Source organism: Squalius cephalus (assembly GCF_949319135.1).
Source record: "Squalius cephalus genome assembly, chromosome: 9".
Classification (NCBI taxonomy): Eukaryota; Metazoa; Chordata; class Actinopteri; order Cypriniformes; family Leuciscidae; genus Squalius; species Squalius cephalus.
Genome location: NC_137130.1, coordinates 14,259 through 37,285, shown reverse-complemented (window position 1 = coordinate 37,285; position 23,027 = coordinate 14,259). Strand labels below are relative to the sequence as shown.

At 41.0% G+C, this 23,027-nt stretch overlaps 1 protein-coding gene across 2 annotated transcripts in view; it reads left to right on the top strand.

Moving 5' to 3' along the window:
* il1rl2 (interleukin 1 receptor-like 2) overlaps positions 1 to 20,164 on the top strand; it is a 39,649-nt gene extending 19,485 nt beyond the window's left edge. Inside the window, exons 6-11 of one of the 2 annotated variants that reach the window (XM_079882006.1) lie at positions 12,390 to 12,446; positions 12,779 to 12,893; positions 12,991 to 13,130; positions 13,208 to 13,348; positions 17,220 to 17,378; positions 17,931 to 20,164. In XM_079882006.1, the coding sequence (XP_079738132.1) occupies positions 12,390 to 12,446; positions 12,779 to 12,893; positions 12,991 to 13,130; positions 13,208 to 13,348; positions 17,220 to 17,378; positions 17,931 to 18,310 (992 nt within the window). In that variant the 3' untranslated portion in view covers positions 18,311 to 20,164. The remainder of the gene's footprint in view (positions 1 to 12,389; positions 12,447 to 12,778; positions 12,894 to 12,990; positions 13,131 to 13,207; positions 13,349 to 17,219; positions 17,379 to 17,930) is intronic. The other variant, XM_079882007.1, reaches the window with a different exon arrangement.
* Positions 20,165 to 23,027: the final 2,863 nt, after the last annotated feature.

Below are 23,027 nucleotides of genomic sequence, written 5' to 3'. Positions count from 1 at the left end.
AGCAGAGACTTGTGAAGTTTGTTGGTGTTTTGTTTTTGAGGTAATGAGCGCGTTCACGTTCCATGTGGAGATTTGCATGTTAATCTCTTTTGCGCGCGTGGGCGTGGTCAAATTAAAAATAATGAGCAAGCGTTTGAGATACTGGACATCTTGTTGGTTTTATACAAATTACTTAAACAGAGAATATTTGTTTTCAGTTTGAATCCGATCATTTAAAAGTACACACTTAAATGTTTATAAAGGTATATGGCTCATAAATGTGTGATAAGTATTCGCTGAGTTTTGTTTCAGTTTATAGACGTGCTCAAGAAAAAAAAGTTCATCGCGACGGGGAGGCAGAAAGTACACCCTGTTTATTTTCTTTATTTTACAAAAGCACAATGTTTTGATTTGATTGTAAGTGGACACATACAAAAGTAGAAATATCACAGGTTCTTTTTTCATATTTCTTTTTTCTGTATGACCATAAATGACGGAGAAATTTAAGTTTATTATGCTACTATGTGAAGAAAATCCAGCAAAACGCGCGGGCGCGTTTGTCGACCCCAGAGGGTTAACTCTATTACAAGATAGAAAGTCTAAGGCCTTCAATAGCCGTACAGCAAACCCAACTAATCTGGTGCCTATTACACATCAAACTAAGATTGCTGTGGGGACAAAAAGTAAGACTGTTAAGTTAGCACTTTTAAACATCCGCTCACTTAAAAATAAATCACTTCTAGTCAACGACTTAATAACCACAAACAACCTGGATTTTATGCTTCTAAATGAAACCTGGCTAGAAGACAGCTGCAGTGCAACAGTCCTCAATGAAACATCCCCTCCTAACTTTACTTTTATGAGTGTCTGCAGAGCTGTTAAGAGAGGGGGGGGTTCTCTAGCAGCTCTTTTTAAAGATATCTATCAATGTAAGCAAATATAATTTGGGAATTACCCGTCTTTCGAATATCTGGGTAGATATTCGAAAGACGGGTCTGATATCGAATATCACGCATTTGACTTATTATTTACAGGCCTCCAAAATACTCTCCAGCCTTTGCTGAGAACTTTATAGAACTGTTATCAACAATTACCTCAGAGTTTGACTGTTTTGCCATTGCTGGAGATTTTAACATTCACATAGATAGTGCAGAAAACAATATGGCAAAAGAAATCAAAACTGTTTTAAAAACTTTTGATCTGACTCAGCATGTACATGGACCCACACACAATCGTGGACACACTCTAGATTTACTTATCAGTAAGGGTCTAAACATCTCATCGATTGTTATTAAGGATGTAGCACTGTCTGATCATTTCTGTATTTTCTTTGATATATTGATCTCTCCTGCCATTGAAGCTAGATATGTGTCTGTCAAGAAGAGATGCTTAAATGAGAACACTAGTGTACTATTTATGAAGGCTATATCCTTAACACCAAGCATATCTGCTGACTATGTTGATTTTCTCCTTGATTCTTTTAACTCAAAAGTTAAAAGTGTAATTGATTATGTTGCTCCTGTGAAAGTCAGGAAGAAGAGTGGCAGACAAAAAGTACCTTGGAGAAACTCAACAGCAGTGCAAAATATGAAAAGACAATGCAGAAAAGCAGAGCAAATATTATGAACAGCAATTTAAACAACACACGCACTCTTTTTGCTAATGTAGAGAGTCTAACAAACCCCCCAAGCCAGATTCCCAGTGAAATGCTCTCAGACAGTGCAGTGAGTTTGCTTCTTTCTTCTCTGAGAAAATCAATAATATCCGAAAGGTGATCAGCACATCCTTGAGTTGCGCTGGGGTCAGACAGATCAGACCACCTGAGAAAGTAGTTACTATGTCTGATTTCAAAGAAATTGATGGCAACATTTTTTGGAAGAAACCGTACAGCACCTTAAAACATCAACCTGCGCTCTTGACACACTTCCCACATCTTTTTTCAAAAGTGTGTTAAACAGTTTAGAAGCAGATCTTCTAGAAGTGGTAAATGCCTCACTTCTCTCTGGGAGTTTTCCAAACTCCCTGAAAACTGCAGTTGTCAAGCCCTTCCTGAAAAAGAGCAATCTGGATAAGACCATATTAAGCAACTATAGACCGATCTCAAATCTTTCTTTCATAGGCAAGATCATTGAAAAAGTTGTCTTCAATCAGCCGAACAAATTCTTATGCTCAAATGGATACTTTGACAATTTTCAATCTGGTTTCCGACCGCACCACAGCACAGAGACAGCGCTCATAAAGATAATAAACGATATTCGCTTAAATACTGATTCAGGCAAATTATCAGTGCTGGTACTACTCGACCTCAGTGCTGCATTTGGCACTGTAGATCATAACATACTTCTTGACAGGCTGGAAAACTGGGTGGGGCTTTCTGGGATAGTCCTAAAATGGTTCAGGTCATACTTAAATGGGAGAGGTTATTATGTGAGTATAGGAGACCATAAGTCTGAGTGGACATCCATGACATGCGGAGTCCCTCAAGGCTCAACTCTTGCACCACTCCTGTTCAACCTGTATATGCTCCCAATGAGCCAAATAATGAGAAAGAACCAAATTGCTTACCACAGCTATGCAGACGACACACAGATCTACTTAGCCCTATCGCCTAACGATTACAGCCCCATTGACTTCTTTTGCCAATGCATTGATGAAGTCAACAGTTGGATGTGCCAAAACTTTCTTCAGTTAAACAAAGACAAAACTGAAGTCTTTGCATTTGGAAACAAAGATGAAGTTCTCAAGGTGAATGCATACCTTCACTCTAGGGGTCAAACAACTAAAAATCAAGTCAGGAATCTCTGTTCGATTCTGGAGTCAGACCTTAGTTTCAGTAGTCATGTCAAAGCAATAACTAAATCAGCATACTATCATCTGAAAAATATTGCAAGAATTAAATGCTTTGTTTCCAGACAAGACTTAGAGAAACTTGTGCATGCTTTCATCACCAGCAGGGTGGATTATTGTAATGGACTCCTCACTGGCCTTCCCAAAAAGACCATAAGACAGTTGCAGCTCATACAGAACGCTGCCGCCAGGATTCTGAGCAGAACCAGAAAATATGATCATATCACACCAGTCCTCAGGTCTTTACACTGGCTCCCAGTTAGATTTAGGATTGATTTTAAAGTATTATTACTGGTATATAACTCACTCACTTGCCTTGCCGTACTTCATCTTATGATTCTATCCCCTCTTCTATTATAAAGGATGTTTTTGATGTAGTCGGCCCCTCCATTCAGGTCATTTTAAATTCATGTCTTGCATCCGGCACTGTCCCTACATGTTTTAAGCATGCGGTTGTCCAACCCCTGCTCAAAAAACATGATCTTGATGTTAAATGCCTAAATAACTACCGTCCCATTTCTTTTTCCTTTTATTTCTAAAGTTCTGGAAAAAGATGTTCTGTCACAGCTGCTCCCCTTTTTGACCACCCACAACATAATAGAACCTTTTCAGTCAGGTTTTAGATCACGTCATAGTACTGAAACAGCTCTGCTCAAAGTAACCAATGATCTTCTTCTTACACTAGATTCAGGTGATAATGCCATCATCCTGATATTATTGGATCTTAGTGCCGCCTTTGACACCGTTGATCACAATATCCTCTTTACTTACCTTGATCAGCAGGTGGGCATTAGGGAGACCGCATTACTTTGGTTCCATTCCTATCTCAATGATAGGACTTTCTCAGTATCTATTGGCAAGTTTTCCTCATCTTTTGCTTCTGTTTTATATGGGGTCCCTCAGGGGTCTATCTTGGGTCCTATGCTCTTTAGCCTGTATATGCTCCCACTGGGTGACATCATAAGGAAGCACATCTCTTTTCATCTCTATGCGGACGACTCACAGTTGTACTTGCCTCTAAAATCTAGGGATTCCATACATTCTCGAAGACATCAAAACTTGGATGGTTAACAACTTTCTCCAGTTAAACATTGACAAGACAGAAGTCATTATTTTGGTTCTCCCAAGGCAAGATGCACTGTGGTACAAAATTTAGGTCACTTCACCCCATTTATCAAACCTTATGCCAGAAATTTGGGTGTCATTCTAGAACTCTGCCTTGACAAACAGATTAGTTCTGTTGTCAAAATAGTTTCTACCAGCTTAGAATGATTTCCCGCCTGAAGTCATTCCTATCTTTTAACGATCTTGAGAAAGTTATCCATGCCTTTATTACATCACGGCTGGATTATTGTAATTCCCTCTACTTTGGCCTCCCACAATCATCACTTAGACGTTTGCAGTTAGTACAAAATGCAGCAGCGCGTCTTTTAACTGGCACTAGGAGTCCTCCTTGCATTGGCTCCCAGTTCCTTTTAGGATTCAGTTTAAAGTTTTATTGTTTGTTTTTAAGGCACTTAATGGGCTCGCCCCAACCTATATCACCGACCTTGTACAGCCATACTCAGTTCAAAGGTCACTGAGATCCTCAAACAAAGGGCTCCTGCTTGTGCCGCGCTCACGGCTTAAACAGAGGGGTGATAGAGCCTTTGCAGTTGCTGCCCCACGTTTGTGGAACCAGCTCCCCCAGGATATTAGATCTGCCCCCTCCATTGCTGCATTCAAATCCAGGCTAAAATTTTTTTCTTCCTTGTTCCCTAACCTGGCACTCCTGTTTGTTATCCCACTCCCTGATTGTTATGGCACTCCCTGATATTGAAGGTTTTCTTTTTATTCATGTTTTATATAATTATGATTATTGATTCTATGTGTTTTTATTTTTTACTTGTCTTTTAGTTATTCATTGTACAGCACTTTGGTCAGTTTTGCGCTGTGTGTAAATGTGCTTTATAAATTAAAATTACTTACTTAAATTACATGAAATTATTACTGAGAAGTTACAACATTTTATATATTCAATAAATAGAAATATTTGTAGTGGATGCAATTGCATTTGAACACTTTTCCTGTGGCGTGCTGTGTTTTAATGTTTTAACTACAGAGAGAATTGCTTATCATGATAAGAGCATATTGTCTGAGAAAATATTTTCGTGCAAATAATGCACAAGGCCTATCTGTTTCAATTAAAAATACTATTTAGTTAGTGGAAAAGATTGAGAAAATCTTTCTCTGAAATGTAGCCTATTTTATAGCTTACTATTTGATTTATTTATACAAAAAAAGGCAAGGATAGGCTACTAAATGATTTTATCAGTGTAATGTGACGGCACATCCGTATCTCATGTTTTCCAAATGTCTTGTTCCGTTAAACATGTTATCATGTGAATGAATATTCATATGCAAATTATATGCAGATGAGGATATGCATAGTAAAACTATTTGTTTTAAGCTCCATATATGGTTATTTCGGGGAGGAGACATGTGCGCACAATCTTCCGCTGACTGGGATTTATAAAGGGAATTTTGCACAGGTTCTGGCGTACGCACGGTTTTATAATCCATTTTTGGCTTTTGGGTGCACGTACACTTTTAGAAAGGATCCTATGCACAGTTTTATAAATGAGACCCCTGATAAATGAGTTGCACACGCAGGCCCAACCGACTTAAGGGAATAGAGGTTATGCATTGACATCAGTTTCCCGCGGGAACACACTCCCTCAGCCGGACGGCAGAAGAGCTGCTGCGTGACTGGATAAAACATGAGTAAAACAAACGATTATCAATTTAAACTAAAGGTTGGACTCGATATAGTGTTCCTTACAACTTACCAAAGATCCAGTGATCCATGGATATTGACATGTGCCTGATTTCGAAGCAGGGGGAATACGTAAAGCAAATTTGCCTGTGAATGCTTTATATAAATACAATGTAGGTAGGTATAAAACTGGGTGATCACTCATATAAATGTTTTATCATTTATATGATTATATCACTGCCACTCAGTGTTTCTGCCTCTCAGTGTCTCTGTCTCTCAGTGTTTCTGCCTCTCAGTGTTTCTGCCTCTCAGTGTTTCTGCCTCTCAGTGTCTCTGTCTCTCAGTGTCTCTGTCTCTCATTGTCTCTGTCTCTCAGTGTTTCTGTCTCTCAGTGTCTCTCAGTGTCTCTGTCTCTCAGTGTCTCTGTCTCTCAGTGTCTCTGTCTCTCAGTGTCTCTCAGTGTCTCTGTCTCTCAGTGTCTCTGTCTCTCAGTGTCTCTGTCTCTCAGTGTCTCTCAGTGTCTCTGTCTCTCAGTGTTTCTGTCTCTCAGTGTCTCTGTCTCTCAGTGTTTCTGTCTCTCAGTGTCTCTGTCTCTCAGTGTCTCTGTCTCTCAGTGTCTCTGTCTCTCAGTGTTTCTGTCTCTCAGTGTCTCTGTCTCTCAGTGTTTCTGTCTCTCAGTGTCTCTCAGTGTCTCTGTCTCTCAGTGTTTCTGTCTCTCAGTGTCTCTGTCTCTCAGTGTCTCTGTCTCTCAGTGTCTCTCAGTGTCTCTGTCTCTCAGTGTTTCTGTCTCTCAGTGTCTCTGTCTCTCAGTGTCTCTCAGTGTCTCTGTCTCTCAGTGTCTCTGTCTCTCAGTGTTTCTGTCTCTCAGTGTCTCTCAGTGTCTCTGTCTCTCAGTGTTTCTGTCTCTCAGTGTCTCTGTCTCTCAGTGTCTCTGTCTCTCAGTGTCTCTGTCTCTCAGTGTCTCTGTCTCTCAGTGTCTCTGTCTCTCAGTGTTTCTGTCTCTCAGTGTCTCTGCCTCTCAGTGTTTCTGTCTCTCAGTGTCTCTCAGTGTCTCTGTCTCTCAGTGTCTCTGCCTCTCAGTGTTTCTGTCTCTCAGTGTTTCTGTCTCTCAGTGTCTCTGTCTCTCAGTGTCTCTGCCTCTCAGTGTCTCTGTCTCTCAGTGTCTCTGTCTCTCAGTGTTTCTGTCTCTCAGTGTCTCTGTCTCTCAGTGTCTCTGTCTCTCAGTGTCTCTGTCTCTCAGTGTCTCTGTCTCTCAGTGTTTCTGTCTCTCAGTGTCTCTGCCTCTCAGTGTCTCTGTCTCTCAGTGTCTCTGTCTCTCAGTGTTTCTGTCTCTCAGTGTCTCTGCCTCTCAGTGTCTCTCAGTGTTTCTGTCTCTCAGTGTTTCTGTGTCTCAGTGTCTCTGTCTCTCAGTGTCTCTGCCTCTCAGTGTCTCTGTCTCTCAGTGTCTCTGTCTCTCAGTGTTTCTGCCTCTCAGTGTCTCTGTCTCTCAGTGTCTCTGTCTCTCAGTGTCTCTGTCTCTCAGTGTCTCTGTCTCTCAGTGTTTCTGTCTCTCAGTGTCTCTGCCTCTCAGTGTCTCTCAGTGTTTCTGTCTCTCAGTGTCTCTGTCTCTCAGTGTCTCTGTCTCTCAGTGTCTCTGTCTCTCAGTGTCTCTGTCTCTCAGTGTCTCTGTCTCTCAGTGTCTCTGCCTCTCAGTGTCTCTGTCTCTCAGTGTCTCTGTCTCTCAGTGTTTCTGTCTCTCAGTGTCTCTGCCTCTCAGTGTCTCTGTCTCTCAGTGTCTCTGTCTCTCAGTGTCTCTGTCTCTCAGTGTCTCTGCCTCTCAGTGTCTCTGTCTCTCAGTGTTTCTGTCTCTCAGTGTCTCTGCCTCTCAGTGTCTCTGTCTCTCAGTGTTTCTGTCTCTCAGTGTCTCTCAGTGTCTCTGTCTCTCAGTGTCTCTGCCTCTCAGTGTCTCTGTCTCTCAGTGTCTCTGTCTCTCAGTGTCTCTGTCTCTCAGTGTCTCTGCCTCTCAGTGTCTCTGTCTCTCAGTGTCTCTGTCTCTCAGTGTCTCTGTCTCTCAGTGTCTCTGCCTCTCAGTGTCTCTGTCTCTCAGTGTCTCTGTCTCTCAGTGTTTCTGCCTCTCAGTGTCTCTGTCTCTCAGTGTCTCTGTCTCTCAGTGTCTCTGTCTCTCAGTGTTTCTGTCTCTCAGTGTCTCTGCCTCTCAGTGTCTCTCAGTGTTTCTGTCTCTCAGTGTCTCTGTCTCTCAGTGTCTCTGTCTCTCAGTGTCTCTGTCTCTCAGTGTCTCTGTCTCTCAGTGTCTCTGTCTCTCAGTGTCTCTGCCTCTCAGTGTCTCTGTCTCTCAGTGTCTCTGTCTCTCAGTGTTTCTGTCTCTCAGTGTCTCTGCCTCTCAGTGTCTCTGTCTCTCAGTGTCTCTGTCTCTCAGTGTCTCTGTCTCTCAGTGTCTCTGCCTCTCAGTGTCTCTGTCTCTCAGTGTTTCTGTCTCTCAGTGTCTCTGCCTCTCAGTGTCTCTGTCTCTCAGTGTTTCTGTCTCTCAGTGTCTCTGTCTCTCAGTGTCTCTGTCTCTCAGTGTCTCTGTCTCTCAGTGTCTCTGTCTCTCAGTGTTTCTGTCTCTCAGTGTCTCTGTCTCTCAGTGTTTCTGTCTCTCAGTGTTTCTGTCTCTCAGTGTCTCTGTCTCTCAGTGTCTCTCAGTGTCTCTGTCTCTCAGTGTTTCTGTCTCTCAGTGTCTCTGTCTCTCAGTGTCTCTGTCTCTCAGTGTCTCTGCCTCTCAGTGTCTCTGTCTCTCAGTGTCTCTCAGTGTCTCTCAGTGTCTCTGTCTCTCAGTGTCTCTGTCTCTCAGTGTCTCTGCCTCTCAGTGTCTCTGTCTCTCAGTGTCTCTGTCTCTCAGTGTCTCTGCCTCTCAGTGTCTCTGTCTCTCAGTGTTTCTGTCTCTCAGTGTCTCTGCCTCTCAGTGTCTCTGTCTCTCAGTGTCTCTGTCTCTCAGTGTTTCTGTCTCTCAGTGTCTCTGCCTCTCAGTGTCTCTGTCTCTCAGTGTTTCTGTCTCTCAGTGTCTCTGCCTCTCAGTGTCTCTCAGTGTTTCTGTCTCTCAGTGTCTCTGCCTCTCAGTGTCTCTCAGTGTTTCTGTCTCTCAGTGTTTCTGTCTCTCAGTGTCTCTGTCTCTCAGTGTCTCTGTCTCTCAGTGTCTCTGTCTCTCAGTGTCTCTGCCTCTCAGTGTCTCTCAGTGTTTCTGTCTCTCAGTGTTTCTGTCTCTCAGTGTCTCTGTCTCTCAGTGTCTCTGCCTCTCAGTGTCTCTCAGTGTTTCTGTCTCTCAGTGTCTCTCAGTGTCTCTGTCTCTCAGTGTTTCTGTCTCTCAGTGTCTCTGTCTCTCAGTGTTTCTGTCTCTCAGTGTCTCTGTCTCTCAGTGTCTCTGTCTCTCAGTGTCTCTGTCTCTCAGTGTCTCTGTCTCTCAGTGTCTCTGCCTCTCAGTGTCTCTCAGTGTCTCTGTCTCTCAGTGTTTCTGTCTCTCAGTGTCTCTGTCTCTCAGTGTCTCTGCCTCTCAGTGTCTCTCAGTGTCTCTGTCTCTCAGTGTCTCTGTCTCTCAGTGTCTCTGTCTCTCAGTGTCTCTGTCTCTCAGTGTTTCTGCCTCTCAGTGTCTCTGTCTCTCAGTGTCTCTGTCTCTCAGTGTTTCTGCCTCTCAGTGTCTCTGTCTCTCAGTGTCTCTGTCTCTCAGTGTCTCTGTCTCTCAGTGTCTCTCAGTGTCTCTGCCTCTCAGTGTTTCTGTCTCTCAGTGTCTCTGTCTCTCAGTGTCTCTGTCTCTCAGTGTCTCTCAGTGTCTCTCAGTGTTTCTGTCTCTCAGTGTCTCTGTCTCTCAGTGTTTCTGTCTCTCAGTGTCTCTGCCTCTCAGTGTCTCTGTCTCTCAGTGTCTCTGTCTCTCAGTGTTTCTGTCTCTCAGTGTCTCTGCCTCTCAGTGTCTCTCAGTGTTTCTGTCTCTCAGTGTTTCTGTGTCTCAGTGTCTCTGTCTCTCAGTGTCTCTGCCTCTCAGTGTCTCTGTCTCTCAGTGTCTCTGTCTCTCAGTGTTTCTGTCTCTCAGTGTCTCTGCCTCTCAGTGTCTCTGTCTCTCAGTGTCTCTGTCTCTCAGTGTCTCTGTCTCTCAGTGTCTCTGTCTCTCAGTGTTTCTGTCTCTCAGTGTCTCTGCCTCTCAGTGTCTCTCAGTGTTTCTGTCTCTCAGTGTCTCTGTCTCTCAGTGTCTCTGTCTCTCAGTGTCTCTGTCTCTCAGTGTCTCTGCCTCTCAGTGTCTCTGTCTCTCAGTGTCTCTGTCTCTCAGTGTTTCTGTCTCTCAGTGTCTCTGCCTCTCAGTGTCTCTGTCTCTCAGTGTCTCTGTCTCTCAGTGTCTCTGTCTCTCAGTGTCTCTGTCTCTCAGTGTTTCTGTCTCTCAGTGTCTCTGCCTCTCAGTGTCTCTCAGTGTTTCTGTCTCTCAGTGTCTCTGCCTCTCAGTGTCTCTCAGTGTTTCTGTCTCTCAGTGTTTCTGTCTCTCAGTGTCTCTGTCTCTCAGTGTCTCTGTCTCTCAGTGTCTCTGTCTCTCAGTGTCTCTGCCTCTCAGTGTCTCTCAGTGTTTCTGTCTCTCAGTGTTTCTGTCTCTCAGTGTCTCTGTCTCTCAGTGTCTCTGCCTCTCAGTGTCTCTCAGTGTTTCTGTCTCTCAGTGTCTCTCAGTGTCTCTGTCTCTCAGTGTTTCTGTCTCTCAGTGTCTCTGTCTCTCAGTGTTTCTGTCTCTCAGTGTCTCTGTCTCTCAGTGTCTCTGTCTCTCAGTGTCTCTGTCTCTCAGTGTCTCTGTCTCTCAGTGTCTCTGCCTCTCAGTGTCTCTCAGTGTCTCTGTCTCTCAGTGTCTCTGTCTCTCAGTGTCTCTGTCTCTCAGTGTCTCTCAGTGTCTCTGCCTCTCAGTGTTTCTGTCTCTCAGTGTCTCTGTCTCTCAGTGTCTCTGTCTCTCAGTGTCTCTGCCTCTCAGTGTTTCTGTCTCTCAGTGTCTCTGTCTCTCAGTGTCTCTGTCTCTCAGTGTCTCTGTCTTCAGTGTTTCTGTCTCTCAGTGTCTCTGTCTCTCAGTGTCTCTGTCTCTCAGTGTCTCTGTCTCTCAGTGTCTCTGTCTCTCAGTGTCTCTGTCTCTCAGTGTTTCTGTCTCTCAGTGTTTCTGTCTCTCAGTGTCTCTGTCTCTCAGTGTCTCTGTCTCTCAGTGTCTCTGTCTCTCAGTGTTTCTGTCTCTCAGTGTCTCTGTCTCTGTCTCTCAGTGTCTCTGTCTCTCAGTGTTTCTGTCTCTCAGTGTCTCTGTCTCTCAGTGTCTCTGTCTCTCAGTGTCTCTCAGTGTCTCTGTCTCTCAGTGTTTCTGTCTCTCAGTGTCTCTGTCTCTCAGTGTTTCTGTCTCTCAGTGTCTCTGTCTCTCAGTGTCTCTGTCTCTCAGTGTCTCTGTCTCTCAGTGTTTCTGCCTCTCAGTGTCTCTGTCTCTCAGTGTTTCTGTCTCTCAGTGTCTCTGTCACTCTCACTCTCCCAGTTTAAAACTAGATTAAAGACGCATCTCTTCAGCCAGGCATTCATATAATATTCTTAATCTGACAGTTCAAACTACAATCCAGCCTCTAGTTCATAAATGCCAGAGGAGAACTTAGGTCCTGATGGAGTTTTTTCGGTTCCTTGCCACTGTTGCCTTTGGTTTGCTCAGTTGGGAATATTTTGGGAATATTTAATTTAATTTTATCAATCAATAAATTTCACTAGAAACAAGTCTTGTTGTATTATTTTAATTTAATACTGTGAAGCTGCTTTGATACAATCTGTATTGTGAAAAGCGCTATACAAATATACTTGACTTGACTTGACTTGAAGGAATGGTCTCTGATCTCTTGTCAGTTGTTCTCCAAACTCATCAGGCATTATAGAAGAAAACTCAGAGCTGTTATCTTGGCAAAAGGAGGTTGCAAAAAGTATTTAATAACAGGGAGCCAATAATTATGGCCAGCGTGTTTAGGAGAAAAGCATTTATTTCATAATGTGAATGATGGAAATCCGCCTGTTGAGCGATTTGTGCTTGTACATTACTTGTATGCACTCTCGACATTTGTCATTAAAATAACGCCATAGAAACGGCCTCAAATAAATATAAAAAAGTGGAAGAAGCTGCAATAGATTTTTTATTGGTTAAAATCAATGGAGAATATCTGGTATTTTTCCGTGGGTGCTCGATCCCCGAGCGCTTATGCTGTGTCGTGATTGGCTGAAGCGACACACTGGCCACAGGGCAGAAACGTCCTGAGCAATCCAAGAAGAAAGTGAGCTTTCTCCGCAGGGTGGCTGGGCGATCCCTTAGAGATAGGGTGAGAAGCTCGGGAGGAGCTCAGAGTAGAGCCGCTGCTCCTCCACATCGAGAGGGGTCAGCTGAGGTGGCTCGGGCATCTGTTCCGGATGCCTCCTGGACGCCTTCCCACTGGGAGGAGACCCCGGGGAAAACCTAGGACACGCTGGAGAGTCTATGTCTCCCGGCTGGCCTGGGAACGCCTCGGCGTCCCCCCGGAAGAGCTGGAGGAAGTGTCTAGGGAGAGGGAAGTCTGGGCATCTCTGCTTAGACTGCTGCCCCCACGACCCGGCCCCGGATGAGCGGAGGAAGATGGATGGATGGATGGATGGAAAAAAATCCTGCATAGTTTCAAAATTCTTTAATTTGATATAGTAAAATGATTAAGAACCTGAAATGAAGTGCATGCCCTAATAACATCCACACACAGTTTAGGGCAGTTCAGCGCTGATGGAGAGACTCTGATGGATGATGTGATGAATGTTTCTCTGTGTGTAACAGTGGTGACGAAGCCTAAAATCATCTTCCCAAAGCAAGAAACACACACCGTAACACTAGGTGAGTGACGGCGATGACACGTTTAACTCTTCTGTTGCTGTGCGTGTCAAATCGAGTTAGTACTTGCACTGTTTTAACTCGAGGCCATTTATGCATTTTTGTGATCTTTTGTGATCTTTTGTGAAAAAAACGAATGCAAAAATATTAGCATTTAGGAATTATCTCTTTCCATTCATGAGTGTGAATTTGAATTGAATTTGTAAAAAAACACAGCATATTAAATTGAATTTGAATTAGAATGACATGAAGACGAGTTTATTGAATTGCAATATAAAGAAAAGTCATGAAACCGAAACATTTTGAAAAGCGCAATAATATTCATGTGACCGTAGGTGAAAGTTTCAATCTGAGCTGCAAAGCTCTTGTTGGGAAGAACGACATGGACGAAACTTTGATATACTGGATGAGTGACTCTGATTCTCTCAATCTGAGCTACAAGAGCATCACGTAAGGAAAAAAGATACGTTTGCTCTTTATATAATGAGAGAGTGTTTTGTTTATGATGTGACTAACCATTTTGTTTCTGCATGTCTTATTTTTCCAGCATGAAGGAGAGCGAGCAGCTGTACAAACTTTGTGATTTATCCATCTCAGAAGTCACAGCTGAATATCTGAACATTGATCTCAAATGTGTCGTTCAACACCCGGCAGGTTCAGATTTTGGAATAGTCCGGCTTATCCCAGGTCAGGTCTAGGTTGCATTGGACAATACTTTTGATTATGTCCCCTTTTCCAACTTGCTCCTTCTCTTTTTCTCTCAGCTAGTCAGAAGGAGCATCATTATTGGATCTGCCTCGGTCTGGTGGCTCTGGTCATGTTACTGGTCGCTTTGGCGTTCTTCTTCAGAGTCGATCTGGTTCTGGTTTACAGGGATGTTTGCTCGTCTTCTGCCGTATGCAGCGGTACGTCTTTACCTCAGATTTTTATTGATTTCTCTGTAGAGATGCTTTCAATTACATGTCAATGGTTTCGTTTAAAAATTAAACTGATTCGATCATAAATGCATTAAATATTTATTATGAAATAAAAGTGGGTGAATTTCACAGCAATATCAAAATCAACTGAAAAAATAGAAATTATATTTTGCATAATTTTGTTGTTGTTGAAAAAACATTATTTTCATGACAATTAAGCATAATGCATTTGAATGTTTTTTATTTTAACTCCTGTTCTTTTTATAGTCTTGTAAGAATATCATTACTGTAATACAGCATTTTTAATCAGCCTAAAGTTAAGTCGAGTCACATTTATTTATATAGCGCTTTTTACAATACAGATTGTTTTAAAACAGCTTTACAGAGGTAACAGGAAAATAATGCAACAAAGTTTGTTTCCAGAAGAAAATAGCGTCACAGTCCAGCTTAAGTAAGTTCAGTGATGTTTAATTTTTGTTGTAAAAAAGTTATTAATTTAGTTAATTTATATAGGCCTATATATACAGCCGCTCTGGAGAAAACCGTGATGCCATCGTCCAGCTCAGTTCAGTTCTCATATAATGGTGTCAATGCAGGCAGATCAATAATATTGTTGAATATTAAAATAAATGTTAAATTTAATATCCCGAACTAAGCAAGCCAAAAGCCAATGACAACAAAGGTGAAAAAGGCGACAGGGGCAAGGAACCAAAACTCCATCAGGGCAGAATGGAGAAAAAAAGGCACAGGTCCTCCATCTGATCTGGATACGGCCCGGATCCGGCTGACTACCCAGACAATATTAGGAAGACTGTTCCAGAGTTTAAGTGCTAAATAGGAAAAGGATCTACCGCCAGCAGTGGATTTTGATATTCTAGGTATCATCAACTGGCCGGAATTTTAAGATCGCAATAGACGTGACGGACTATAATGCGTTAAGAGCTCGCTCAAGCACTGCGGAGCTAAACCATTTAGTGCTTTGTAAGTGATCAGCAATATTTTAAAAATGTATACAATGTTTAATAGGGAGCCAGTGCAGTGTTGACAGAACTGGGCTAATATGGTCATACTTCCTGGTTCTGGTAAGAACCAAAAATTCTTCCTCTTCTATAGCAATGAATAAATCAAATTTTTCCTTGGGGACACTACATGCACTTACTGATGCGATACTGTAGTAGATGGTTGCATAGTTATAATATTCTTCCTAATATTATTCATCTTATAAGTGAAGAAGTTCATAAAGTCATTACTGCTGTGCTGCTTGGAAACGTCTGGGATTGAAGCTTTATTTTTCATTAATTTAGCCACTGTTTAAAATAAATTTCTATGGTTGTGTTTATTTTCTTCTAATAGGGTTGAAAAATAAGCAGATCTAGCAGCTTTTAAAGCCTCTCTGTATGCAATCGTGCTCTATCTTCATGAAATGCGATAAAAACTAGTTTTGTTTTCTTCCAGTTGCGCTCCTTTTTTCTGGCTGCTCTCTTAAGGGCCCGAGTGTGCTCGTTGTACCACGGCGTTGGACTATTTTCTTTAATCTTCTTTAAGAGCAAAGAGGCAACTGTGTCTAAAGTGCTGGAAAAAAAGAGAGTCAAAAGCTTTTTGTCGCAATATCAAGTTCTTCTAAGCTATCCGGGATGCTGAGGAGATGAAACTGATCAGGAATATTATTAATAAAGCAATCTTTAGTGGCAGAAGTGATAGGTTGTGTTACGTATTTGTAACACGGAGTCGGCTTTGCAGCCTTGGCTAAATGAAGTTTACACGAGACTAGATAATGATCTGAGATGTCATCGCTCTGTTGCAGAATTTCGACAGCATCAACATTGATTGCATGTGATAATATTAGATCTAAAGTAATGACAATGAGTAGGTCCTGACACGTGTTTTCTAATTCAGATTCAGAATGTCTTTAAATCTCAATCCCATCTCAATCTCAATCTTTTTCGTAATCTACATGTATATTAAAATCACCACCAATTAGGACTTTACCTGCAGTCAGTACTAACTCTGATAGAAAGTCAGCAAATTATTTGATAAAGTCTGTTTGGTGCCCTGGTGGCCTGTATACAGTAGCCAGCACAAATCTCAAATTTGATTTATCATTTACACTAGATAGTGTTACATTAAGCACTAACACTTCAAAAGTATTATATTTGAAACAAGACTTCTTAGTAATTCTGAAGATATTACTATAAATTACTAGCCTGGCAAGCCAGACCTACATCAAGATATTAGGTCTGGCAACTCACCATAGACACGGCTCAATCCGAGGGGCGGGATAAACGGCTGTCTTTCAAATTCCCTCTGCACGCAATAGGACAGCGCTTCAACCAACCAGAGCGTTTTCCCAACAGCGGAGCTAGTTGATAGATTCAACTTTTGAATCTGGCCGGCAAAACTACGAACACATCTTCCTTTTTTTAAGAATGACTTAAGTGCCGTTCTTTGCTCTTTTCTCAAAGAAAAACTCCAAGTCCTCCAGACAGAGTCGCGGCCAAAGCTGATTCGAAAGACTGTTCTCCAGCAGCAGCCGCCATTCTTTGTTTTCAAGTAACGTTAGCAGGGAACCGTCGCAACTCTGTCGTCATTATGTTAAGCCCGCCCTGCCTACTCTATGCACGATGTGATTGGCCTGACCCAATTTAGGTTTTTGCAGCTCGAAAGTCAATGGAGAGTTGCTAGACTACCCTGGCTGCAAAATACATTTTGCTGCCGCTAGGGTGCGTCTAGATTTCTAGGCTAATAAATTACAGCAAGCCAGTTAAATAATAGTATCATAATGCACGACAACGCAGTCCTGAAGTGTCAACTAGGTTCTTCCCTGTGAAGGCCTCCCTCCCCTCCCTTTACCTCTCTACAGATAAAGCGTTGTCGGGATGATTCCGGTTCGCATGGCTACACGGAAGCGATAAAGTAGGGCCAGACAAGTAGTATGTAGAGGGTTGGTTTGTAGGGAAGGACTACACGCCTGCGCACATATATTCAAATGTGCATACCTATAGACTGAACTCGTAATAGGCATGTGCAGGCCATCAGCGTTCTCACTAGGGCTGGGCGATATATCGCATGACATTGTTAGGCGCATCTCGTCAGTAAAGCCGGTTCCTTGATTAGTAGTAATGCGATAATTAATGCGATATGGCTCAGCCACGGCTCTGTGTAGTAAATGCCGCTCCATCTGAAAGTAGGTGATGGCGATTTACTACTAATCAAGGAACCGGCTTTACTGACAAGATGCACCTAACAATGTCATGCAATATATCGCCCAGCCCTAGTTCTCACAGGTTTGCGTTTTTAAAGTTCGCGCAGAGAGAACTTAAAGAGTTTTCTGTTAAAACGGTGTCGTGTCAGCGGCCCCTAAGTTAATAACTAATGATCGTTGCGATGGAAGTGAATCAATCAAAACTAACTTTAGCAGGACAATAACTTTATTCTGAAGCTGCTGTAAAGCCAAAATAATCTCTGTTACTTTAATTTCCTGTTATCACTGTAAAGCTGCTTTGGAACAATCTACATTGTTAAAAGTGTTACTGTATATAAATGAAGATGACTTGACTTGACTATGTTAGAATATACTTTTCTTTTTTTCTTCAAATCATTGTTTTTTATTGTCTTTACAGTAATGTGAATAAAATGAACTGAAAATAATAGCCCTGATATTAGTTTTAACAGCTCATTGATTGTTCAATTCAAGCATGTATCAGATACGACAGAAAGGGACCTGATTCTCAGACCTGAATCACAATCAGCAATCAGTGACAAAAACTGCATAGCACTGCTTGTTCAACAATATTAATCATCAAATTATAATTATATTGTAATTTTATTGTGTAATGATTATTCTTATGCTTCATTTAAGATGGAAAGTCATATGATGCGTATGTGAGTTATCTCCATGGTGACCAACTCATCTCATCTTCCGCAATGACATTTGCCCTGCATTTCCTTCCTGAGATGCTTGAAGATCTTTATGGTTATAAACTGTTCATCAGTGGTCGTGATGAACTTCCTGGGGAAGGTAAACATCTTGTCACATGAACACAGCAACTGGGTCTGCTCGGTCTATAGCTAAAAATATGTATCTCAACCATTTTCAGCCTTTAGACAGTATGAATGTCTATTTATGTATTTGCTCTGAAATAACTTGATTTCTCCCCCCATGATTCCCTCAATCATTTAATCAAATTAGTCATTCAAATTGTTTAATGTAAGAAGTAAAATAAAATTACATCCTGTTCAAATTATGAATGAATGTTTTCACACCATTTTTCACTAAATGGAAAATATGATTATTTAAATAAATGAAATAGATGCAAATAGTTAATCTTAAACTATGCCATGATTTTTTTTGTCATAATTCTGACCCGTTTTATTATGTATGACTGACAAATATGAATTTCGTTAAGTTGATTTGTTTTTTGTTTTTTATATTTTTAATCCAACTGGATGGAAATTTTATATGCAAAAAATACACAAATCTTAAATTCAGACCTAAATATTTTTGAGTGTATTTTGTAGTGCGATCCTGCTAAAAAACAAAAGTTTGACACTAATCAAGTCTCTTTTTCAGCGGTGCATGAAGTCATTACTGACAGAATGAGCCGAAGTCGAAGGCTGATCATTGTTCTTACATCACAGTCTCAAACCGATGCCACCAAGAAATCACTGATATCAGACGATGCTGTGCAACTGGAAACATCGTCCTCTGCCCAGATGTGTGCGGCGTATGAGCAGCGAGTGGGTCTGTATGACGCTCTGGTGAAGCAGGGTCTGAAGGTCCTCCTGGTGCAGGTGGAGGACGGTGTTGAAGAAGATCTGCTGCCCGAGTCTCTGCGCTTCATCCGTCGCACCAAAGGCATCCTCAGGTGGAGGCAGAACGCCAGTGATCGTGCAAACAGAAGGTTCTGGAAATACGTGCGTTACCACATGCCTCCGGCTCAGAGGCGGTAAATACAGCATGTTGAACTAGTGCAGCTGCACATTTGGGCCCGGTTTCACAGACAGGATTAGATTAGATTTAGATTAAGCCAGGATTAGGCCTTAATTCTATTAGGGCATTTAAATTGATTTTGTAAATGTGCCCTAGAAAAAAAACATTACTGGTGTGAATCTAGAGACAAAACAATGGCACTGACATCTTTAAGATATGCTTTTAGTTAAAACAGCTCAAACATGCATTTTAGTCTGGGACAGTGTTTAGTTTAGTCTGGGACACAGTCAAAACCTCAACACTGTTTACAGTTGTTTGAGCAACAGCCATTCCTTTCTATTCGTTTTATTTGTTTGTTTGTTTTTATTTTTCCTTTATTTTTTAGTTGATTATGATTATTATTATTTTTTCCTTCAAATTTTTTTATAATAAATAGTCAGCTTTTACAGCTTCTACAGTTCATGTCAGACAAGTTTCTGTAAATTCTTCTTTTTTTTTGGGAGAAAAACAAAACAAAACAATGCAACAAAAACAATCACTGATTTTTTTCATCTGAATTCATGTCATAGCTGCTTGCCAACTGAATTTTTTGGAATTATTTGGTGACATAGGTGTATATTGTAATTTTTATTATAATTAATAAAAAAGTAACTATTGGATTTTTTGAATGCAGTAAGTATTTTAGTGATTTCCATCAGAGTTCAGGGTGTTTTTCCACTAAACGTCGTGTCTAAGAGCAGTGTTACAACCCCTTGGCTCAAGGAGCAGCAACATGAATGGAGAGTCCATACAACATAATCAAATTTGCACAAATAAGTATTTTAATTAGAAAACAGACATAACTACATTTAAAGTAAAAGAAAAAAAATCTACAAATACAAAAAACAACAACATCAAGCCTTGTGCTGCATTCCAGTCCAAAATTGTCATGCCCTTCACTCGCTAACTTCCCTCCGTCTCGTTCACTCGGATGTACGTCATTGCGAGTGCCCACTACTGGCGGAAACTGCAATGGGCTGAATTGGAATCACTTGGAATCAGCTATGGGGTTGATTTATTATTTACATTTTTTTTTTCCCTTTAAGAATTTGTTTAATGCAGCATCCAAATGTTTATAGGTGTGTTTGGGTTGTTTTAAATTAAAAAAATTATAACTAATATATCATAGAGTTGTCTGATGTGGTGGTGATTAGACGATATATGTGGTGACGTCACAATCGTACTGCATTGTGGGACATATAGGTGCCTGAAGTGTACATTTGAAGCAGACTCGCTCCCTCTGTCAAAATCGAGGGAACGAGGGTCTGTCCATATAAACTTCCCTCGTCCACTTCAGGAAGTGGAACGCACTTCAAAATGGCGGCAAGGATTCCTCCAAGGGGAAGTGCTTAGGGAAGTTCGCAAGTGCGTGTCTAAAAGTGGACTGGAACGCAGCATTGGACTGGAGAGAGTGAAAAGTCAGCATGTCCACCAAGCAGAGACCAAGCCCAATTGTTTCCTCCCGAGGGTGAGAAAGCCAGCATCTTATAAGCAGCATGGTTAATCAACCAATTCTCCACACCTGCGACACATCAATTAACCTGGAGACACAAAAAGTGTTACCCAGAGACACCTGCTGGACAAAATAAGGTACAACAGCCCCTGGGAACATCACAGCAGCCATACCTGTAGGAAATTAACACTGTCACTGTGTGTTTTGCACTTTTCTAGTAACTGAGATTACCTTTCTTTGCCCCCAAGAGAAAACAGGAAGTTCTTTCTCTTCTTGCTTTTTGTCTTTCCATGGCTCCCAAACTTCTCTAATAATGAATGAATAATGAACAAATGATTTATCTAATAGAAGCAATTATTCCTAAACTATGAATATAAATGACAAAAAATCTAAATGGTCTTATTTTTAATGGAAGTAGACTTTATAATGCTTCTGTTTCTGCAAATTATAGGAACAGCACATCTTTCAACAACCAAACATGATTTTAGTCAATCCTCATTTATGCAATCAACTTATGCAGTAGTTTGGGTTTGTTCTAATCAAGAACAAATATGAGCAATAATAATAGTGATGCTTGCCTCAACAAGCAATAACCATTGGAACATGTCTGACACTATCTTTTAGAGAACTGCATCTTTGCAAACTTGATTTGATTAAATTATCAGATACACTGGTGAATCAAGAACTGCCACTAGACCACTGTTAAATGACCCAGATCAAACATTGATAAATATACTTACTTTAGAAGGGGTTTGCTATGTATGTTTTTGCTAAATTTTTATGAAATTAAGCAGTGAGTTCTCATCATGTCGAACATGTCAGAAACAGACTGTTCTCAGTTCAGTTCACGAGTTCACACTTACATACAATTAGAAGGAGTAAAGTTTAATGTGTATTCGGCGTGCTGTCCGTGGGGAGGGCTCCTAGCTCGAAGTTAGGCCCTAACCCAGAGTACTCCCCCCGTATGTAAATGGTTAGGACTAGAAGTGTGGAGAAGGGGTGGTGGTGGGATGCTGCTAAACTGTCAATGAATTGAGGTGAGGCTGCTGAATATATATATATTAGGGCTGTCAAATTTAGCGCGTTAATAACGCGTTAACGCAAAATCATATTAACGGCACTAATTTTTTTAACGCGCGATTAACGCAGCGCGTATTTTCTGTTTGACCCGTGGCCCAACCCCTAGTTGGAGAAATGGAGATACACAGTGTTGCCAACTTAGCGACATTGCAGACCCCTTTAGCGATTTTTTCCCGTCAACAAAGCGCCCAAACCTTATTTAGTTTCTGAGAATCTAACGTTACCGGTACCGCCGGTACTGCTCTCTCAGCGCGCGCGCGCACCTCTCTCTCGCTCGCTCGCTCTCTCTCTCTCTCTCTGCGTCTCCCGCGGAGGAGCAGCGCTTTAATTCAGTTAAGCACAGATATTATGTTGCTTCTCTAATTTTACAAGTATAGCCGAAATCAGAGCACGGATATTGTCTATATTTATCTTATGTGTATTTGATTTCATCAGACGACGGCTCGATTATCAGAATTTTTGTGCAGATTAACTTAACATCTTGGAAGGGAGAGCTGGTTATGTCTTAATGGGTCGCGTTTCAGTCACCATTTCAATTTCTTTCCGTTGTTTGACAACAGAAACAGTAAAATATACTAAATGAAAACAGTTTTATTGAGAATTTAGCTTCATCAAAATGGGCACAGAGAGAGACAAACTACAATGTAATAATAAATAATAAATTTAAATTTAGCATTTTCAGAAGAGCTGCCCTGTCATGCAAAAATCTAAACATGTTTGTGTTAGTAAATTGCTCAGTGCAAAGAAAGAGAAGTAATGGTAACCTGGTATTTCTTTGTTCTTTCTACATGTGTCTAATAGACATGAACAAGTTCTTTGAAAAAAACATCTATGACCTTTGAAACATGTCTCGTCCTTATGCTCTATATTGACTATGGTTTCAATAATAAACATACATTTGCATAAAGCATCTATATTTATCCATGCTCACGTTGATTAGAGTATTACAAACTTGAAAAGTATTAATTTAAGGTACATTTAGAACAAATAAAAAAATGTGCGATTAAATGCGATTAATCGCGAGTTAACTCATGACAATCATGCGATTAATCGCGATTAAAAATTTTAATCGATTGACAGCCCTAATATATATATATATATATATATATATATATATATACACACCTCTTAGCGTTGATTGCTGAGTGCTCTCCACTCGTGTTAATTATCTGAACGTTTTCCTCCCGAACTTTGTTAATAAAACATCATTTAGAATATGAACAATAAATATAAGTTGTAAATGCATTATGTTTGTTTGGTTAAGTCGTTTGGCTGAAGAGTCTATACTGCTGTTTGTTACACAATATTTCACACAGAACTTGGAGAATGACTCCATGATATTTTATTCGGGATTCAGCTACAATTAGACACACAACTTCTTCCAGTTCTGAGATGTGTGTAACCATTTCTGATAAACATGGACGGGATACAGTTCAAACATCCATGCAATCTTATTCCTAAATACAGTGATTCTCTTGTGTCTATTAAACCTTTAACAAAATCTCAGTGAATATTCAGACCTGTCTTCTGACCCAGAAAGAGCATTTGTCATGAATAGGTATGAAACAGCTTCACAAACTCTTTTCAGCAAGTAGTGGCTCCTGACCGTACATTTAGGTAGGGCAGATTCTGGGTCTTATTGCTGGTTTATGATAAATATTTTTTAAGCTTTAACTTCTAATCGCTGAACACATGCAGACAGACACTTTTAGCAGAGGTCTAATGTCCTTGCCATAGGTGGACATCGCAGGGTGTTTGCCATCTGAGGGTTACGGAAGCCCTAAAAGGCCATGGAACGTGATCTCGGGATAACAAGTTGTTTTCTCATGATCACGACTTAATTTTAGACCAAGTACTTGGGATGCTGTTTAAGAATTGTGTTTATCTGTATGTGTGTGGTTTCCTGTAGATGTAAATGTAGAAAATACAATAGGTTACTCACTATCACTGAATTAAATAATAGGCTGCTACACATCTTTACATAGGCTATAAATCATATTTCATATCAATATACATTGAATGAAACAGTGAGGTAAACTAACAGTTGGAAGACAACAACTTGTTGTTGGTAAACACAACAAGGTGCAAGCAGAATACTATACAGTGACATCAAAATTAATTTGACTAAGCAATACGTTTAGAATCGCACTGAACGCTATTGCGGT